Source organism: Gossypium hirsutum, chromosome A11 (genome assembly GCF_007990345.1).
Source record: "Gossypium hirsutum isolate 1008001.06 chromosome A11, Gossypium_hirsutum_v2.1, whole genome shotgun sequence".
In the NCBI taxonomy this organism is placed as follows: Eukaryota; Viridiplantae; Streptophyta; class Magnoliopsida; order Malvales; family Malvaceae; genus Gossypium; species Gossypium hirsutum.
The window spans coordinates 88,321,786-88,343,732 of NC_053434.1; the positions used below are offsets into that span (position 1 = coordinate 88,321,786).

The window sequence follows — 21,947 nt, forward strand, 5'->3', positions numbered from 1 at the left end:
TGTCTTCTCCCTATTCAATAGAGTACACTTACAAAAATTTTGCATCTCCTAGATCAAATTTAACCTGATTTATTAAATGATTTCTTATACATAGAAATTTAAAAAAAAATAGGAAAAAAAATTAAAGATCAATCATATACACAAACAACCGAAATTTGCATGACATCAGAACCTGAATTCAAACTCAATGACTAAAATCCCTACCCTCGTCTCCAAATTATGAAATACGAAAATTTAACCCTGCTCACTTTTATTTTTATTATTATTAGGGTGAGATTTAATTAAATTTAAGGGGGAGCAAAATTGAAGTGAATTTCAAGGGGAATAAAGTTAAAACTTCCATCCAACTAGCAGTAGATTACATAAAACTAACAACACCCACCCCAACCCCACCCAAAAAAAAAAAAAGTTTATAAGAATTTCACTACCCCCTATGCTTTAAATCCATCATCTCATACAAAGGCAGATCCTTGCTATTTTGGTACATCAACTTACAGGCTATGTCTGAACTATAATGTAGTACTGCTAAAAGTAAAGAGTTGCGGGAACATGAAACATTTTAGAACTGAAACTCAGTTGAGCCAATGAGTTGAGGGAGTGGATGATGGGGCTCAGATCTAAGACAACGCAACTGATGCCTATAACTTCTCTACTAATTTACATTATACATGGCCGCACTCAGCCTTGATAATCTTGTCAAGGAAATATAACGTTGATGACCTGTTGTATCGGTTGACAGGTTGGACCTAAAATCCAATACCAAAATGCTATTTTCATGACCCTTTCCAAGTAGTATAATATATGATTTTTCAGGCAAAGCTTACTGTCGAGGTACAGCTGGTGTTGACTGAGGGTTTTGCCCGTAAAACCCCATACCTGGTGGCCAGTAAAATCCTCCAGTGGCTGGCTGCTGCTGCTGAGGCTGGGATTGTGGCTGCTGCTGAGGCTGAGACTGTGGCTGTGGCTGCTGCGAAGACTGAGACTGAGACTGAGGTGGTTGTGGAGGCTGTAGTGGCTGAGAAGCAGGCCTAGCTAAATTCATTGCTATATGTGGGGGAAGAGGAGGAGGTGGTGGCAGCGTGTTCGCTCCATATCCGTAAGGCATCACCCCCATCATCATACCAGTTGACTGCATATATTGACTTCCTGAAGGATTTGCAGGAGAGAGAGGGGGAGGTGGAGCAGAAGCAAAGGGAGATTGAATCTGGTTGCCTTGAGACATTGGTTGCATACCAGCTGATGGTGCTAGTGGCATGTTGTTAATTGCCTGCTGCGGTAAAGGGTTGAAATAAGTTGTGCTTGGGATGTCTGAAGCATCTGATACAGGCATTGGTTTCTCAAGTTTGGGGCGCTTTTCTGGAGGAAACATTGATAACCCTGATGTGAACCCACTGGATTTTAAGCTACCATTCATAGAGGCAGCTTCTTCTGCAACAAGGGACGAAAGTACAGATGTAAGCATCTGAGCAGAAGATGTTGAAGCAGCAAGCTTAGCTGCGACAGCAGCAGCTGCTGCTTTCTTGTTATCTTCTTCGGTCGTTTTTGAAAGTGCAAACGAAATCATAGGCTGTGGAAGAAGCGGTTGAGGTAGAGTGCTAGATGGCTGAGCAGAAGGAAGGTTCCGTTCGCTCACAGCTACAGCCTCACCTGTAGGGATAGATGTAGTAGTTACATGGCCATGCACAGAGGGTAAAGTCAGCCTCTTCCTTAAATTGCTTCCTTGCTCAATCTGACCACGAGCAACCTGTACAAACATCATCAGTTTCTTTTAAGTTTCTTCCTAGGTGCTATAATTTAGCATCAAACAACATAAGCAACTCGTATCCTTTTGGGCAATGCACATTTTGTCAGACGCACATATGGTGCACTTAGGTTGTGCTTTGTTGGGTGGAAAACTGGAGGGATGGAAGGAGGGAAGGCAAAGTGGAAAGAAAATCAATTTTAAGTGTGCTTGGTTGGGAAGAAAGTTAGAGGAAAGAAAATAGGGGAGATTAACATTTTTCATCTTAATGCATAAAAATCAATTCTTCCAAATTGGAATAATGAGCGGAGAGAAAATGAGAGAGAGGTTTATGTTAATTCTAAATTATGCATTTTTCAATTTTTTCCTTCCATTTTTCAACTCTACCAAACAATCAGCAAAAGAAAAAAGTAATTTTCTTTCCTTTTTTCCATTTTTCCTACCAAGCACACCTATGGAAAGAAAAATTATGTTTTCCATCCTTTTAGGTTTCTACGCCTTCAATTTACTTTCCACTCTACCAAGCAAAGCCTTAGATTCACTTTTTTTTAACGAAAAATGTCTGATTGAATTTCATTTTAACTTCTTTAATTTTTATTTTTATTTTCACTATATATCTATAAAAGGATAACATCAAACTTTGTTTTTAATGTTTGAATATTCAATAACATGGGACTTCTTTTTTGTACAACTTTGGATTTAGGAAAAATTCATTAGCACACACTCCATCAAGAAGTTTTATTCCCATCTATCTACAGAAAATGGTTCCCAGTTGTTACTAGGGAGAGTCACTTTTGTGAACCTTTCCAATATTAGCAAAAAAGTCAAACTGCAAAATTTGCAGTTTTAGAATATCTAAACAGACAAAAACCAGTAAATTTAAAATCTATTCAATGCAATTATCAACTCAAGCAATTTGTTACAAAGAATGCAATTCTTACCTGAAGCTGACTACAAATAAGCTCCAGCTTTGATTCCTGAAAAACTATAAATTATTGAGTACTGAACAAGGAAAAACATTTCCAAACTCTAATTTCCAACTCAAGAAGACATGATAGTAATGAAAGCATACTTGTTCCTGAAGTGCTTCTTTAAGTTGAAAAACCAAGGCAGCCCTGGTCGTTTCAATGCTTTCAAGTTGTTCAACACATTGGTGGAGTGCATTTTCTTGCAGCTGTAGCTCATCTAGCAAAGCAGATCCATTCTGATTCCCTAACCGAAATCAAATACATGCACTTAGAGTTGCTAAAAGCACACAGTAAATCAAAACTTAAGGCAAGATATTGTAATAACATCAAAGTTCAGTTTACCAAGAAATAAATGGTCAACAGTTAACAACCTCAACTGAGAGATCCCCTATTAAACTGTTTTGCAACAATACACTCATCACAAAATTCATATGCAGGAAAAAGGTTCAAATATATGTTCTCTTTCATCACTTATAATAGATGAATCAATTGATTAGAGGTACTCATCTGAATCAACTGCACTATAAAATAATAATCAGAGTTCATTTGTAGAGGATAAAATGAATCAGCAGATGGAAGCACCAAAATAGTTAAAAGAACAATTGTTATGCATCAATTTTCTTTTATCTCCACCGGGCAATTTCAGTCCTTGATTATACATGCAAAATCAAGCCTATAATTTCTTAGGGAATAATTTTTTGCATGTCTTGGTCAACCGGTTAGGATCAATCAGAAGTATCATGCATTACATTCTCAACAAATGCAAACAATATACAAGCACAAAGTGCAGAGAGAAATCAGAGGTCAATTACATTATAAAGCTAAATATTTTACTCTTAAAAGACTTTTAACTACTTAGGATGGATTCTTATGATGTTCCCTTCCCAAGCCTGTTAGGTAAAACCAGGCAGCAGCACAATAAACTCGCACAAATGATCAAGTACAATCCAGTAAGACAATCCCTTTGAGAAAGCATATTAAAATCAAAAGAACCTAACAACTAACAGCAACTGCTTATGAGCCAGGCCAAATATCACCACTAGAAGCCTTAAGAGGCCTTAAGTGCTTTAACTGCAGTGGCATTTTAAATAAAGTGAAACTTTTTTCCATTGGGAGGTTAGAAGTTAAAACACAATAAGCAATATGAATCTTATATGTATACATACATACATATCCACACACACATATATATGTGAGAGAGAAGCACAAAAATTGTACCCCTATGATGTTAAGGTCACGAGTTATGGATCAAGTCACCGGACGATTCACAAGAAAGTTCACTCCGATTGAGAGAGCCTTTCCCTTGTTGCAATTTCTACCATGAGAATAACCTATGATGAATAAAATATGGAACTCGTCGAAGGAAGCTCCTAAACTTAGAACTCGTCAAAGGGAGCACCGAATCTTAGACTTGAAAGAAAGAGAGTCATAAACTTCTATAAATTAGAATAATTTGTCTTATTTATTACTAAGAATTGTCCCCTTAAATAGAACCGTTAGATATGGTATTTTTCTTATAGACTAAGAAACTAAAATTAACTTGTAGAATAAAAACTATAATCGAGGAAACTAAAATTAAGAACTTTTAATTGCAATAAAATTCTTCCTAAATAAATTCTTCTAATTAAGAATATTACTAAAATAAAGTTATTCATCTTCTTTCCATCTTTGGTGCTTTTGACTTCTTGTCTTGCCCACAAAGGCATCCATAACATATGATTTTACTTTTGGTCAATAATTTACAATAGTGAAAACTGCACAACCTACATTTCTACCTGAAAAATGATGGGAGTACTGTGTCCCATGATGGGCCTTATACTAAGCTGGAATATATTCTAGTTCCAATATTTGGAGCTAACATGAAATAATTTTAAAAGTGGACTCAAAGCGAACAAAAACATGAAGCATCTTCTTGTTAGAATGATTCATGTGTGACCAGCGAACATAGTTTGTGTGCCTAGCAAAACTAGGAATTCACCTTCTCATGAGATCTCAGTTCCAAAATTAAGAACCCCGGGTAATTATTAGGGCACATTAACATATATTTCTATCTTCTAGTTCTTACAGCTTCAGTATTCTTTTTACAATAGTGAAAAATCTCAATAAAATTACATTAAAAAAATGCATATACAAAGAGACAGGGAGAGAGAGCACACTTTTCCTTTTATTGAAAATAAAATCTTAATAAAATGTAAGCATACAACAATAAATCCCATAGCAGAACTCATACCTTGAGCTAAACTACTTTCAGCATTTTCCTCTAGTTTACTCAAATTTTGTACAGCAGCATTACACTTGTTTAAAACAGTATCCTCACTTGGATTGTCCTCGAGCACAGATTGGTATGCAGTTAGTATCTTTTCTGGAAGACCTCCAACAGCCAATTTCTGATGGTAAGAAGATCAAGAAAGAGAAACACATACGAAATCACAAAATATTAAACCAAGAAAACGTCTTAAGTCATAAGAATACAAACAAAATGGCCATAATCAAATTGATATCAAAGTACGAAGGAGAACTCAATAGGTAAGTTCTTACAATTCTCACTGCATGAGCATCCCTCTTCACTATCTTGATAGGATTTGAGCCTTTTCCATTGTTCACTGCAACAGGAGCAAGAGGAGGAGGAGCAGGATTCTTCCCAAGCATTTCATCTTTAAGATTTTGCCCTCGGGAACCAAAAACTTTTCTTTCTTCCCATATGTCAACCTAACAGTTATCATGCAAACAAGCCCCCAAACCCATCACCCCAGAAGGAAAAGTGGAAAACCAAAAAAAAAAAAAAGGGAAAAAAGGGGAAAGTTACTTGTTACGTGATAGGTCCACTGTAAAAAGAATGCAACAAAACAGCATGAACCACTACACTCTTTCAGTAAACAAAGAATAATCTACTAAAACCACTAGGAGATGCAATCTTAAGTACAAAATATCTACAAAAACAGATGCAGCCAAAGACTGAATAAAGCACTAGAACTTTCTCACTTTTCCTAAATGAGCTCCCATTCTTCTCTTCTATTATGATTGGGATCCAGGTAGGCCATTATCTTGAGAAAAACAATGTCATGTGTATCACTTGAAATTAATGCCACCGGCCATCTATCATTTCTACAGCCACGGATTATGATTGAATTTTTTTTTCCTGACAGGAAAGTGAATTTTCTAACCAAGCCATTGTTGCCATAATCAATAAGTCGGGAAAGTATTTCATCTGTCACATCAGTAAGGGCACCAGATTGCAATGACCTTAATGACCATTAAGGTTGCATGTGACATCTTTTGGTTCTAAGGGTTCATCTGGGTAAAAATAAAAGGATAGGGGCTTTTTGAGAAGCTTGGTACAGTTCAGAGGCTTATTTAGTGCTTTATCCAAAAAATAACTAGCATAATATATCTACGTAAGTCCCCACTGAAAAAATAAGAAATACTACATTAAAAAATACTTTCAGAAGCTTTGAAAAGGGCAGCTTTCCCCCATCAATGAACATAATGCAGCAATACACACATATACGTGATAATTATGTCAGCAATGGAGTAAAAAACTGGAAAACAAACAAACTATCTTATTCAATTTCCAAACGTTATTTGTGTCCCATATATCAGCATAATTATAGTGCAAGGGAAGTTAACACCAACATTTAAGGAGAGAGGGAATAAACACAGGCAACAATTAGTAATACCAAGATCAGATGCAAAATTGTGACAATAGTTCCACAAAGACCCCAAACCCATATTCATCAAATCAAAGGTAGTATAATCTGCATGAGCTTCCAAGAAAACATCCTATCATTAATCCTATTTTGGTGAAATTAATCGCCAATAGAAATATAAGTTTTTGACTACTTGCATTTATGCTAAAAAGTTCTATCACCAAACAACTAATTACACTATCCTATAATTTATTACAATAGCCATTAGAACTAAATAACGACACTTCAAAGCAAAAGAAAACAAAATGCAAGAATAACACTAAGTAACAAAGTGCAGATTGATTATTATATCAACTGGTTCTACATGAAAGCAGAGTAGAAAACTGCTGATGCCATTCAAAGCAATACATCACATGTCAAGAGAAAGCGACATGAGGAAGCACAATTAACCAAAAGTAACAATTGTTTTACCTTCAAGCCATTAACTTCTTGGAAATATAATAGAGGGAAGCTACTAAAAATGAAATGTTATCACAGCACCAGACCAGTAGTCAAAACCTGAAGTAGCTAATACACCTAATAAAAGCTACAGAGAGAAGAGTGCTAAAAATTGAATAAATAGCTTACCAGTCTGGCTACGGCCTTCTTTCCATACTCATCACCATCATCATACACATGTTTGAGAGCTACCGGAAGAACTTTCCAGAATTCATTTACAAATTCGCTTCCCTTTCGCCTACTATTTTGCAAAATGTCATTAGCCAAATACAGAAAAGAAACGCGTCGTTCTTTCTGGGAAGAGTTAAACAGTTTGTCCCATGTTTCAACAATCTGTTTTGCCTTCTTCCGATGAGTAATACACCAACGAGACAATGCTGAAGAAATGTGAAGGAAATGCATGCCAACAACAATTCGTAGTAATAAATACAAAATACAAGAGGTACATTAGGCAACAATGTGAAAATGCTATTTTTTTGTGGAAAATTTTCAATTTCATCCAATAGCCATTCTTTCTTACTAGAATTATCTATTGAGCAAATCATGTTGAGAGGCTTTCATAGTGCAGATAGTGTTTTAGTCTATACCAAACATTGAACTATAAGTAGTTATAATGCCTATCCATGAATTAAAAATAGTTTGTTGAAAATTTGTGAAGTACCACATTACTATATATAAGGCCATTATGCTATCTATGAAGAAAATCTAGTTACATGACTTTCAATTGAAGACAAAACAAAAGAGCAGACTCGAACTAATTTAAAAATTAACAATAATGCCAATAACAGGCCCCCCCCCCATAAAATAAACAGGCAATAACATCAGAATAACCAAGAAATTCCTAAAAGCATCAATCTAAGGTCAGTAGGCATAATGGTAGATTGCACATCTTAAACAAAAACTTGTTGTTGTGGATGACTTACATAAACTCATTCTCATTTCAATTTAAAGAAAATGTGTCTAGCAGTTACTATAGTAGTACACTAGTACTCCTTATCCTAAAAGAAACTGAACATAAGCAACATAAAACAGCCTAAATTGACATCAAAGTTCTCTTCAACCAAAAGCAAAATGGCCAAACAAGATTAATAACATTGTTTAAAACCTACGACCACAATAAAAACAATGTCCCAAAAGCAGAACTCATAATAAACGCGTTATGAACTAAATCTAAAGAAACTGCAAACAAAACAATCTAAAAGGTTCCTAACATAAAAAGAACAGAAACAACGGATCTGCCAATGATCTCATATTGCTATCAAATTGCTGAAAGGAACTGATGCAGACATGCAATATGGAATTCATGCAGCCCAAGACTAGACAGTAAGAAAAAGCCAAAAACATGTGGTAAAAGTTAAGGGATAAAATGACATAATAGATATAAAAGCAACACATCAGATAAAATTATAAAAACCATAGTCAAAGAAAACATACACAAAAGTACTTCATAATGGAACAAGACAACAAGATACATTCTCAGTCAAATTTACAAGTAAAATTACATGTTTATCTCAGTGTTATCAAAGGTGCAAGATGCACTCTAGTAGTCTAGGTCCTATAACCCCTTTATATTGCTGGAAACCAAATGCACAAAAAAAAAAAAGGACTTGCCTAACTGAATTACGACACAATGTATACATGTGTACATTTTTGTATATATGTTTTATATATATAATATGCTTAAGATGCATAATTATGATAAACTCTAAAGAGTGATTCAGCTCATCAAACAAAGCATGCAAAATTTCCCTTCTTTTTTTTTTTTTTTTTTCCTTTTGTTGGTCAATATGCATAACTTCCCATGATCTCAAGTTTGTTGATGAATAATCAAAAATTGAGAAGCAACACTTGATATCCCCGTTTTTATTAGTTAAGGTACAATTAAAGATTAACAGAGTTTCAATCAGGGTGTTACTTTTTGTACCAACTGCCTTGCAAAAAAATGTCTATTTGCAAAAACCATGTGCTTGATCAAGGGCTAGTTTGCTATTGCTTTTAAAAAATGCTGTTGAAAACTTTGGTTTAAGATTAAGCGTTCAGCACTTCTGTCAAAATGTGCTGTTGAAAAGATAAAATGACCATTTCAGATATGATGTTGTAAGGTAAAAAAAAGTTTTTGGAAGCTAGCACCTAGAAAATGAGGACAGATAGATAATTTAGCTTAAATGTGATTTTCCAAAAGCCTGCAGCTAGAAATTTAAGCTTATTAGATTGGCTAAAAAGCATAATCTGAAACACACTTTTGGCTTGAAAAGCTATCTGCTTAATATTGGTTATGGCTTGAAAACTAGTTTGAGAAGCAATGTAAACACAACCCAAATGCACCTTGTCCAAAAAGGTTTAAAGAGCTTTTGTTGTAGGCGCTAAGGCACAATGGCCAGGCACACGGCTTAACAACGCCGGTTTAAGTGAAGAGAGAAACACTTATCTAAAGGAAGAAGATAAACAAAAGATTCATGTTCTTCAATTACGAACTTCAGAATTACACCAGATTCACGTAACCAGGAGTGTCATTATAATTATATAGTACTAATGAAAGTGAGAGACTATTCCAGCATTCTTATTTTCTTAACAAAAAACCTCTAATTAAGCTTGAACTGTAGGATACATTCAATGCTTTGTTGCGAATTGTTTAGTTTTGACAGTTTCTCGGTCAGTATCAGCCCATCAAAAACGTCGTTGCTCATCTTGTTGCTTAATGAGCATTTACATAGCCTGCAGTAAACCCTTTTAGTTATGTGGATTTAGAAGGGAGGGGAAGGTAGCAGAGAAAAGCATACTAAAAAGAAAATACATGTATACACATTATTCAAAAATACTCAAGAGTCCTAGCAGTTCAAACAGGATAAACTAGAAGCTCTTAATACTTCATGGAAACATTGATGCAAGAAGATAATTCACATTTTGTTTAGAAAGACAAGTACAAGGTATTTCACTGATGATTCAGGTTACAATCAACCTTTCTCCAACATTTCATATATCAATTAAATAAAAAAATATCCTTCAGAGGATCCAGCAAAATAGTTAATAATTCCCCATGTCAAAGAAATGTCAAGGAGGCCTAAAATCCCACAAAATAGAGTTTGCAAGGCTACCAGTCAACCATTATATTCTATTCAGAGCCCACGCTTCAAGCATTAAACAAGCATCAACTTTTTCTTAGAGGTTGTCAGCATGGCTAGAAGGGTTAATTACTTCACCAAATAGCCCCAAATGCAAGTCTAGTATTCGAAGAAAAAAAATTTCTTAATTTATGATCACATGCATTGTGCTTGACCATGATACATATTACTCCACCAATAACCCCAAATGCAAGTCTAGCATTACTGACAACTTCCAGCACTAACCACCACAATACCAAAGTAGGGAAAATTTCGACTGTTCTTCCATTGAATATTTTAATGTGTCCCAACTCCCAACACAGTTGATTTTCAGAAACACAATACACCAAGACTCCAGTCCTAACCACCACAATACCTAGGTAGGCAAAACTTCCATAGTTCTCAGATTTTCAGAAACACAATACACCAAGACTCCAGTCCTAACCACCACAATATCTAGGTAGGCAAAACTTCCACAGTTCTCCCATTGATATCTTAATGTGTCCCAACTAACACAATTGATTTTCCGAAACACAATACACCAAGACTCCAGTCCTAACAACCACAATACCTCAGTAGGCAAAACTTCCATATTTCTTCCATTGAATTCTTTAATGTGTCTGAACTCCCAAAAAATTGATTTTCTGAAACACAATACACCAAGACTTTCTATAGGACACCAACTCAAAATTTTCCTAGAAATGAAATTCACAACCACATTCTCAGAACCTTTTCAGAAACTTGCACTCCACTCTAAATCCCACAAGGACCTTGGCATCATTCTTGCAATTAGTATTCTCACAAAGTAGAGTCAGTTGATATAGCTTTCATTTTCTTCATAAATTATAATTTATAAGCAACGGCCTTCTCTAATTACAAAGTTTCGTCCATCAATTCTATTGATTTTTCTAATGAGTTTCTTATAGTGTTCAATAACATTAGCAAAATCTTTCCAACTACAAAATCATTTTGCTAAGTTATAAAAACTAAGAAAACTGCTCACGGCGACTACCTAGAAATATTCCGTTTTAAACTATTTAAATTTACAAATTATACAATGAAATTAAAATAAACAAATACGAGAAACACATTTTTTAACAAGAAAAAAAAGGGACAGTCAACTGTGTCTAATACCAAAATTCTTCAGAGAGCTGATGTCAACTCCCAATATTGCAAACATTTCAATTCCACTTCTACTTATTTTCTTAGAGCTTCTACTTATTTTCTTAGCAGCCAAATAGAAACCCTAGGGTTCGAAGAACGCAAAATAGATTCCAACTAATTTTCAAAGCAGAAAGAAAATAATAAAAAATAATTCAATTACGATAACAAATAAAGAACGAACCCGATATTACTTGGAGCAGTAGAAAATTAAGGACTCCCTTTAGAAAGAGAAAATTTCGTGAAGAGAGCGAAAAACCCTAAAAAATTTCTGAAGAAGAAGCCCTTATTTATTTAATTATTTATTTTCTGGGGGCAAAAGAGGGAATGTGAAAGAGAAAGATAAGAGGAAACATCTCCTTGTAACTTAAAAAGGTTTAATATATTATTTCATACCAAAGTTTGACTCTAATATTTAATTTGATATTTGAATTTTTTTAATTTAATATTTAAATTTAACTTTAATGATTAAATTAGAATCTAAACTAAACGATATTATGTCACTGAATGAAAATTTGATATGTATACAGTATGCTCTAATTAAAAAGCATATGTACATAATTAGTTAATGCATAAATTAGTTGTGTGTATCAATAAAAATAATATTTAATCATTTATAATTTTTTTAATAATATTTTAAATAATATATAAACTACTTAAATATTATTACAAATTTAATTATTTGTATAATATGCTATATATATTTTATATAAATTTTTTTATATGTAAATTAGTTTTTGAAAAATAAATTATAAATATAAATAGTTGTAAATAATTTAAAAATATTATGTTAATAGTTTTAATTTTCTATACATTTTTAATTAAAAATTATAGTATATTTTTAACATATTTTAATACTTTTGTAGACATTTAAGTAAAAATTTCAATAATTTCAACAAAGTTTTAAAGTTTTTTTTTAAAATATGTTTGTTAAAAAGTTTTATGTTTTAAAAAATTTTTGTTAGAAATATGTTTAAAATATTAACAATGTTAAAAATAATTTTATTATAATTTAAATAAAAATTTTAAGCAGATTAAAATATTTTTAAAATATTGACAAAGTGTTAATGGAAATATGTTAAAATAATATACAAAATTGTTTTAAAAAATTAACATTGTCTATATATTAAAAAAAGTTACTTTTATTTCTAGTTTTTTAATCATAAAATGAAAAAAAAAACTACAACAATCCAGTTTTTAGTGGTGTCGAAAAAGATGGTTTTGAGACTCTATTTTCATAAGCTGAGCCTGCAAATATATAATAATGATATTTATGGAGTTAAAATATTGATGAATTGAAATTTGGTTAAGTAATTAGCTGAAATTGTGAGTAATTATGGCTCAGGGATTAAATTGTAAAAATTTAGTCTATAGATTTTTAATTAGACTAAAGCTTTGGGACTTAAATTATAATTATCCAAAGGGTCAAAATGGTTAATAAACCATTTTAAATTATATGTTAGTGGATGGTAATGCTTATAGTAATTCAATTAAGAAAATGAAAATTTAAATGTTAAGAAAACATGATTAATTAAGTAAACAAAGCTTAATTAACTAATAAACCAAGTATAAAAGAGAGTTGGTGGAAGGAGAGATGATAGTCCAACCGGCCAAAGAAGAAACCTAAAAGAAAAACACCATTTTTTTTTTGTTTGGAGCTTTCGGGCTTTCATTTCAAGTAAGTCCCTAGTCATTTTTCATTAATTTTTATAGTTTTGAGGTCATGAGAGTTTGATTTAGCTAGCTCATGTACTAATTTATAAAATTGTTAAAGTTTTGAAAGTTTCCATTGTTGAGAATTGAATGAAATTGGTGTAAAATGGTTAGAAATTAAGCTTAGTATATGAAAAGGACTTAATTGTAAAGCTTAATTGTTAGTTTCATACATTAGGGATCACATTGAATAAAATAAAAAGTTTCCATTGTGATAATATGAAATGTTTTGATTGAATTGCTATGTTTGAGATTATATACCGAAACAAGGACTATTGAATAGAGTAGATAATGGTGTAATTAATTTATATATGATAATTGATATAAAATTAAGTTGAAACATGTTATGTTACATGATACGTTGATGACGAATTATGAATATGGAATATGAATTGAATGTTAATACCTTATTAATTAGTCAGGCTGAATAAGATATAGTTGTTATGTCATAGGATTTGATTGTGTATGGGTTTATGTGCTTATGCGCCAAGATGCACTTTGTACGTCAAGATGCACTTCATGTGCTAGTATGCACTTTGTACGTTAGGATGCGTTTCGAGCAACAGTATGCACGTTACACACCAATTTCTCTTACTTGGTTATTTTGTTAATGCACTTCAGTACCAGTTTGGTGTTTTGATTGGATGATACGTGTATCCATCTGAGTCAGGGATCAATAATAAGTTTGATTGTTTATATCGAAATGAACTAATATGATACTTGAAATTTGAATGTGTGCATATATGAATTTGAAAGGGAAAGTAAGCATTTTATTATTCAAAGTAAAAAACGAATTGAGCCTTAAAGGCCAAAATGAATCTGGATGAGTCAGTAGACTCCAAAAAAGGATTAATCGACAAGTATAAGGTAAGTAATGGAATAAATCATAATAGATTGATTGAATTAAGGTATTGTTTATGTGCGCAATTGAAAGATGATTAGTAAAAGTGCAAAGTGAATGAAAATGTTGAAACGTTAAGTAAACTTACTTACCTAATGAGTTATACACATTTTCATGTAAATATATACTGATATATGTAAATTACAGTTTAAGTACTTTATGTTATGCTATTGGTACTAAATTATAATATCTTGAATCATGAAAGTACCACTGAGCCCTATTGCTCAGCGTACGGTTTGTTTTCTCCATGTGCAGGTTTAGGTACCTCTCGAAGCCCCGGGAATTGAAGGCAGCATCCAGACCTCTGTTTTCAACTTAACTAAGTTTGTATAACTCATCTTATTTTGGTTATATGGCATACACCTAGGTTTTATTTGTTTCAAATGTTCCAATGGTCATTTTGGAGAATCTATTGTAAATAATTGAAATGATTAGTAATTATCCATGAAAGTGCTGTTGATGTTTTGGTATATGGTTGTTAACATGTTGAAATTAAGGTAAATGATCAATTGAGCCTTAAGGGCATCTATGTATGCAATATATGCTAGTTGAACAATGTATGAAATCAGATTTTGTAGAGAATAGGGGTCACATCGCGACATAGGCTCCTTAACATCGTGACGAGGGCAAGATAGAGAGTGACGTTACGATTATGGACTCTCAACGTCGTGATGAGTCAAGACAGTATGTTTTGTCGCGATGAATAACCCCAGAGTCACAATGTCAACTCAAAACTTTGAAAATTTTACAATTTGGTCCTAATTTATCCTTGGGTTAACAAAAGAGCTTTCATAAGCTCAATTAAGACCCGAAAATGATTCAATATCGATTTATACACATTTGGTACTTGTTTTTAATTATTTTAATATTCTCAAAATCAAATTTAAAAGATAATAGTTGCTCCGGCAACGAGTGTGAGACCTTGTAACTTGAATCCGACAATCGGGTCGGGTATCGGGTATCGGGTGTTACAAAAACCTACTTTGAATTTATGACAAGCTTCCATTTATTTTCACATATTTCTACTTTTATTTTATAAAATTGTTTAACATTAATTACAAATCAGACTAGTAAAGAGCAATAAATAATTTAAATATTAATTACAGATGTGTCATGTTAAGAGAAGTGTCAAAATAAGATAATTATAAAATTATATTAAATTACTTTATGTAATATATTATTAAATTAATCGATATATATAGTCATAAGTTATTAATTAAATATTGTTGGGATGGACAATCACGAACTTCGAACATATACCTTAAAACGAATAAAGGAAGTACTAAATATGTATATATATATACATATACATACATATACATATGTATGTATACATATATGTATATGTATACATATATATGTCTAAATAAAAAATTACTTTGTTTTAAATTAATTCATAAAAGTCAAAACAATTTTCATGTTATCTTAATTTTCCCGTTATATAAATTGCTAGTAGTGAAATCCCAAGCATTTAGATTTCATAGCTTTCTAGGTTGATGAAATTAGATGCAAATGAGGAAATTAATTTAAAATTTTTATAATTAAATTTTTTTTTATTTGTGAACTTGATTTCCTTGAGTGGATTAAGGGGAAATGTTCAATTATAATTGTGAATTTATTTGTCTAAGTGAAAAATGTAATAGTCCTATTTCAATGGTACCAGAAAATGTTGTTTTTGTAACGATTCAAAATCCGTGGGCACCAAAAAAGTGTGTTATCGGGCCTCCGGCTTAGTGAAATAAGTTCGAAAATAATTATTAAAAATATTTATGAGTCTAGTGGTGTGTCTAATTAAGTTTTAATTAAGTAAATTTAGCTTAATTTAGAGTAATTAGTAAAAAGGATTAAATTGAATAAGAGGTAAAAGTTTAATTCTAAAGCAATAGAAAGTAAAAAGGGCCAAAATGGTAAATATGCCATTAAGTAATGGTTGAGGCGACATAAACGTATTAAAAATCTAAGATTTTATTTAAATTATATATATTATATTATATAATTGATTATTATAATTATTAATTGTTATGGTTTTATATTATTATTATTATTACTATTATTAAATAAATTAAATAGTAAAGAATTGTATGGTAATAAAAAAAATATTGGTATATTTGTAATAAATAGATACATGTGTACTTGTTATAAAATAATTTGTTTACTTAATATTAAAGTAATAGATAATTAGATTAAATTATATTATTGATAATTAAATAATTATATCATAAGATTTTTTTATGTTAAATAAAGTACGATTATGACAAGTGTAAGGTGATAAAAAAATACATATGTAATGATAATATTTATACAATTATAATATTTTATTTAAATTAGAATATATTTATTATTTATTATTATTAAAATTAAGAGATATTTATTAATTAAATAATTATAAAATAAGATTTTTATGTGATAATTAAATAAAATTATGACAAATGTAAGGTGGTGATATTGGACAAATGTAAAACATGTGTGTGTGCAATTGTTATATATATAATTGCTATTAAATAGATATTTATTAATTAAATATAATATAAATAAAATAAAATAAAAAGAAATAAAGCATAAAATAAATAGAAACAAAATAAACAGAAAAGAAAACAGAAGCATTCGAAAACAGGGGAGAAAAAGAGAAAGAAAAAGGGAAAAAAATAGAAAAAGGAAAAACTAGAGATTTAAAGCTTGAAGTTTTGATTGGTAAGTCAATTAAGTCCTTTTTAGTTAATTTTGATGTTTTAGAAGCTTTAGAATAAAGTTTTGTTGAATTTAAGTTGAAATTTTGAAAGTTAATAGATTTTTTACTAGGGTTTATGTTGAACAAATGATGGAATTGGGAGTTTATTTGATAGAAATTTTGATTGGAAATGAATAAAGGATTGAATTGTAAACTAAATTATAAGTTTTGAGTTTTCAGGATTAAATTGAAATAAATTCAAAATTATGAAAATATGATAAAAATTAAATATTTAGATGTGAGTTTGGCAAGAAATTGAGTAGCAAAAAGGTATAAATTGAGAAAGAAAAATAAATAGGTTTAGTTGGGATTAAATTGGAATTAAAGTAAAAGTTAGATAAAAATTTCAGCATTTAAATTGTGTTATGCTAATAATTGTGAAATTATTTTAATTGTTCGTAGCTAATATCAAGCCTGAAGCATTGGCCCAAAAAGGAAAAGGAAAGATTGTCGAGGATTAAATCTGAAGAAAATTCTGGTTTGTATCACTATAACTCAAGCTTTATAATTAATATGTGTTTAATTTAATATGAATGTGTGGTAAGTATTTTTAAGGTAAGTATTTAATGAACTGATAAAATTTGTGATTGGGTATTAAAATTGGGATTGATACTGAACTGAATTATGGGATACTGAATATTGTTTTGAATACCGAATTGAACTGTGAAATTACTTAATAATGTTACGTATATTGCATTAAACTGTAAAATTTCTAATGAAGTGAATTACAGTATTACTGTGTAAATTGATCAAAATAATAAATTATAATTAATATTGAATCGAAATGGAAATTATACTGAAAAATTATTTAAATACCCTATTAACTAGTCGGGCTAGTCGGATATAATTGGCATGCCATAGGATATGGAAGAGTACGGGTTTTGCTGGCTTACTGATCAGGCACTTATGTGCCGACTACTGTTACTGTTACCGTTACTGTTACCGATTCGACACTTTGTGTGTCGAATACTGTTACCACTACTGTTACAGATTCAGCATTTTGTGTGTTGAATACTGTTACTGTTACTGTTACAGCTACAGCTACCGTTACTGATTACTGATTAGGTACTGTGTACCATTAAGACACATTGTGCCATACTGGTGTGTTGGTTGGAATCCGTGTATCCGCCGAGTCCGAGTCAAGTTAATAGGGGCAAATGAAATAAATCTACTGATAAAACTAAATTTGAAGGATATAGCATATGTGAAAGTTGAGAATTGAAATAAAGAAATAAGAATGATATATATATAATCGAATGATAACATAAAAAGATTAAATTGTTCATTAAGTGGTGATAATTGTAATGTAAAAGTATGTGTGCGATTTAATGTATTTAATTATAAACTGAATTATAGTGATACCACTGAGTATATGCATACTCAGCGTATGGTTATTTCCGTGCACAGGTTGGAGAACTCAAGTACTGAACCAGCATCCAAATCCAGGCCCGACTTCAGCAAACTTTTTGGTGATGTATATTTTCTTTTGGTAATGTTGCATGTATATAGGATGTGTATAAATGTTATTATGTTTTGAATATAAATGGTTTAAAATATTACTATTACAAGTCTAAGAATTATAATGAAAAAGTTTATCCATTTCAATTTAATTAGTATAATGATAAATTTAAATTGATATTATATTGATTAAGTTGATTAGAGGTATTTAGAATAGAAAATGAATGTGTGAAATAATTTGGTTGAATTGGTTATGATTGAAATGGATATGGTTTTAATTGCAGGGGGATTTATGTAAAAATAAGCAGAAATGCTGTCGAAATTTATTAAAAAAAAATTTGGAGTACTTAAACAAGTCTCGTTTCACTTAAATGTATGCTTTAGACTTTGAGAGTTCAATATAGGAATTTAGTAATTAAATTATGCTATGAATGTTATTTTATTTGTGAATTATTCATAAGTTGTCTGATACGTCCGATAATGCCTCGTAACTCTGTTCCGGCGACGGTTCGGGGTTAGGGGGTGTTACAATTTTGGAACCCCATTTTCGTAAACCGAATTTGTAAATATAAAATAGAGACATTTTTGGAGTTAATATAAAAATATATTGAAGAATGGTTGAGTAATTTAGTTGATAAAATAGTTAATTAAAACTCAAGGACTAAATTGTAAAAGTCCAATCGTTATAGAATTTTAATTAAGAAAAGGCTTGAAGACCTAGATAGCAATTAGCCAAAGGGCCAAAATGGTTAATAAACCATTATTAAGTAAAAGTTCATGGATGATGATGGAAATTCCCATCAAGTGTATTTAATAGTTAAATTATGGTAATTAATCATTATTTGTTAAATTAATTAACTACTAATTTGACTATAAATAACAAGTTTAGTGGAAAGAAAAGATCATCATTTTCTTCGTCCTTCCTTAGTTGTTTCATCATAGAAATAAATGGATAAAACCATTTTTGAGGTTTAACCACTCGACCATTTAAATAGGTATGGAAACCGAGTTCTTTTCTTAAAATTTTTATGGATTTATGGTCATGAGAGCTTAATTTAGCTAGCCCATGTACAAATTTGATAAATTTTTAAAGTTTTAGCAAGTTTCCATTGTTGATAAATTGATGAATTAGGCTCGGATTTGATAAATATTGAGTTTAGATTATGAAAAATGACTAAATTGTAAAGTTAGTTAAGCTTGTTTGTTAACTTTGTAATAGTAGGGACCAAATTGAAAAAATGTAAAATACATCATGAAATTATGTTAGGGGTATAAAGTATAAAACACGTAATGAAGGAATGTGAAGTTGGATTTTAATCCAAAGCTAGGAATCGAAAGTCATACACATCCCGAGTTTAAGGATTATATTAAATAAAATGCAAAATATGTGTGAAATCGAAAAAGAGAATTATTTAGAATCATGAATCTCGTAACTAGAATGATGGAAATGTGTAAGTATACACAATTGCTACAAGTAATAAAGTGACAAGTAAATGTCGAGTTATCGTACACACAGGGACTGTACAAAGAAAATACTTATGAAATGCAATTAAAAACACTTTGGTGAATGAAAATATTTTCTTTTGAAAAAGGGTTTAATAAAACTAGAATTTAACTAAGTAAAATATAATAAAATAAAAATAAAATTTTCAATGCATGATTTCAAAAGATGATTTTAATCAAGATGACATAATTCTGTTAGATTAATTACATTTCTTAACTTAATATTACTAAAACAATGTTCATGTTGTTACGAATAAATTCATGGCAACTTGGTAATTTGTTAACTGTAACACATACAGACTTACTAAATTAACTAATCTCTTGAACATATGACTATGCCAATTCAAACAATTAATCAATTTAAATAAGCAAGTAAAAGATTAAGTGAGGTAACAATATATTCCTACATTGAAACAGTTTTAATCACAATAATCTTGCAAGTTATGCAAGGCTAATATACCGTTTAATACTATTGCTAATTTAACCTTCAGCTACCTTAGAAGATTAAACATGCACTGATTAAGTATTGTGTCAATAAATTACAATTTCAATACGAGTAATAATTATTTCATTAGTTACCTTACAATTGTAACGCAAGAATAACATAATCATGATTTTACTTAATCAAACAATTTACCAAGACCTATAACAACACAAACATAATTTTAATAACTTAATTGGACGAAATGCAACCAACCTAACATGAATTAAATTTAATCCATGTTAATTAAATTAAAACAACAAAAAAAATATTAATAGACATGTTCATAACAAAAACAATAAAAATTAAATGATAGGAAACTAGAATCAAATTCTGTGTTTCTCCGAAACTTGACTAGTTTGCTTTACTCCTCCTTCTCTGCCTGGTCTTGTTGAACCGAGGCATTTATAAGCAGCCATAGACCCCATTGGCCAGCCACACATGTGGTAAGTTTGAAGGTTTCAAACTTGCTAAATTTAGCTTAGGGTGAATCTTTAAAAGCACAGAAAGTAGGGGGGTTTGAATGCAATTTCAATAAAACTTCAAGGGCTGAATTGCAAGCCAAATAATTAGCTAATTTGAGCTGATTGGGTTAGCATGTTGGACAATTTTGGGTATTCCATTTGCTTGATTGGATCAATCTTTCGGTTCAGCACAATTAAGCCTTCTTTCATAATTTAATTAATAATAATTATTTAACCCAAAATAAATTGGATTAAAATTAAAATTAATTATATTATGTATTAATATTCATCATTTAGACCGTCTTAGGCTGAAAATTAATTCGCTTCAATGCTTCAAAAATTGCTTCATGGTTTTGTGCTTCTAGTAGTGTCTGCCGCAAGCCAATTTTCACCATTTGTGCGAATCTGTCGAAATTAAATAAAAATTTATTATAAAATTAATTAAAATTCAGTATGTTAATAATTTAAGTACAATTTAAGTATTTTATAATTATATCATATTTTTCGACAAGAATTACTACAAAATTGCATGAATTTGAGTTAAAAAGGGCATGAAAAAGTTTATATATTTTTGTGTTTCCACACCCCAAACTTAATTCATTGCTCATCCCAAGTAATGCACATATTGAAAAGAATTTCTTGGAAACACTTTTGAAAAATTCCTTCAGAAACATTCTTCTAAAAATTATGAATTTAGCATACTTATGCTCAAGAACAAAAATTTTGAGATTTATGCTACTTAAGTATACATATCATTCAAATTAATCTCAATAATTATTATGATAGGGAAAATAGACTAAGTGCTTTCTCAATAAAGGCATGTTAAACCCATATCAATTTGATTTTATTCCCTTATTTAAGATTAAACTGCAATCATTAAGTTTAATTTATGCATTCATATGTTGAACATAACAATTTCTCTCCACTAATGTAGGTAGCATAGAGACTTGAATCAGTAAGTCTTTTAAATAAGTTGTAACATGGCTAGGTTAGGGGTAGGTAAAAGATAGATAAATTTAGGCTAAAAACTCTAAACTCAACTTGAATCGGACCTTCGAAATAATTACCTTCAATAAACCAACTTATTTTTCTTTCACAAGCCTTTTTGCACATCTATTTCTTTCGAGTACATATGCTCTCTCTCTCTCTCTCTCTCTTTTTTCACGAGCATTTTACTTTTTTGAGCATTTGATACTTCTTTTCAACTCCCCAAACTTATTTTCAAAGAATATTCTGAATCGTACTGAGTCTAGTGTTTGGGACAATTTAAAGATAATTAAGAGAAAAGTGATGGCTAAATCTTGCAAAAGTTCAAATAAAGTTATGCCATATAGTCTCAAAGTTGGGTTTCAAAGGATAAAAAATTATTAAGGTTGGCTTGAAAGGTTCAAACAGTCCAAACAAAAGTTTCCTAAATCATTTTCAACATTCCATGCTTCCTAGGATTTTGCCTCGAGAAATGCTAAGTCAATTCTAGAGACTTAAACTTTTATGCATGCCTAGCTTTCCTAAGGAACTAAAATTTTATGGTATGATTTACATACTTTATTAAGAGTACATTTATGTCATAATTCAACTAACAT

General features: G+C 30.8%; 1 protein-coding gene across 2 annotated transcripts; it reads right to left on the reverse strand.

Annotated features, from left to right (window-relative positions):
- Positions 1-434: 434 nt before the first annotated feature.
- LOC107890033 (regulation of nuclear pre-mRNA domain-containing protein 1B) lies at positions 435-11,468 on the reverse strand. Of its 2 annotated transcripts, XM_016814559.2 has the most exons (9): positions 11,301-11,468; positions 9,463-9,569; positions 6,984-7,231; positions 5,248-5,418; positions 4,940-5,096; positions 2,814-2,953; positions 2,683-2,718; positions 1,648-1,744; positions 435-1,428 (listed from the first exon to the last, which is right to left on the reverse strand). In XM_016814559.2, the coding sequence occupies exons 2-9, from the start codon at positions 9,539-9,541 to the stop codon at positions 821-823; spliced, it is 1,536 nt and encodes a 511-aa protein (XP_016670048.2). In that variant the 5' UTR covers positions 9,542-9,569; positions 11,301-11,468; the 3' UTR covers positions 435-820. The 2 variants fall into 2 exon arrangements, with proteins under 2 accessions (XP_016670048.2, XP_016670042.2); XM_016814553.2 differs by having other exon boundaries at positions 435-1,744.
- Between the last annotated feature and the right edge of the window lie 10,479 nt (positions 11,469-21,947).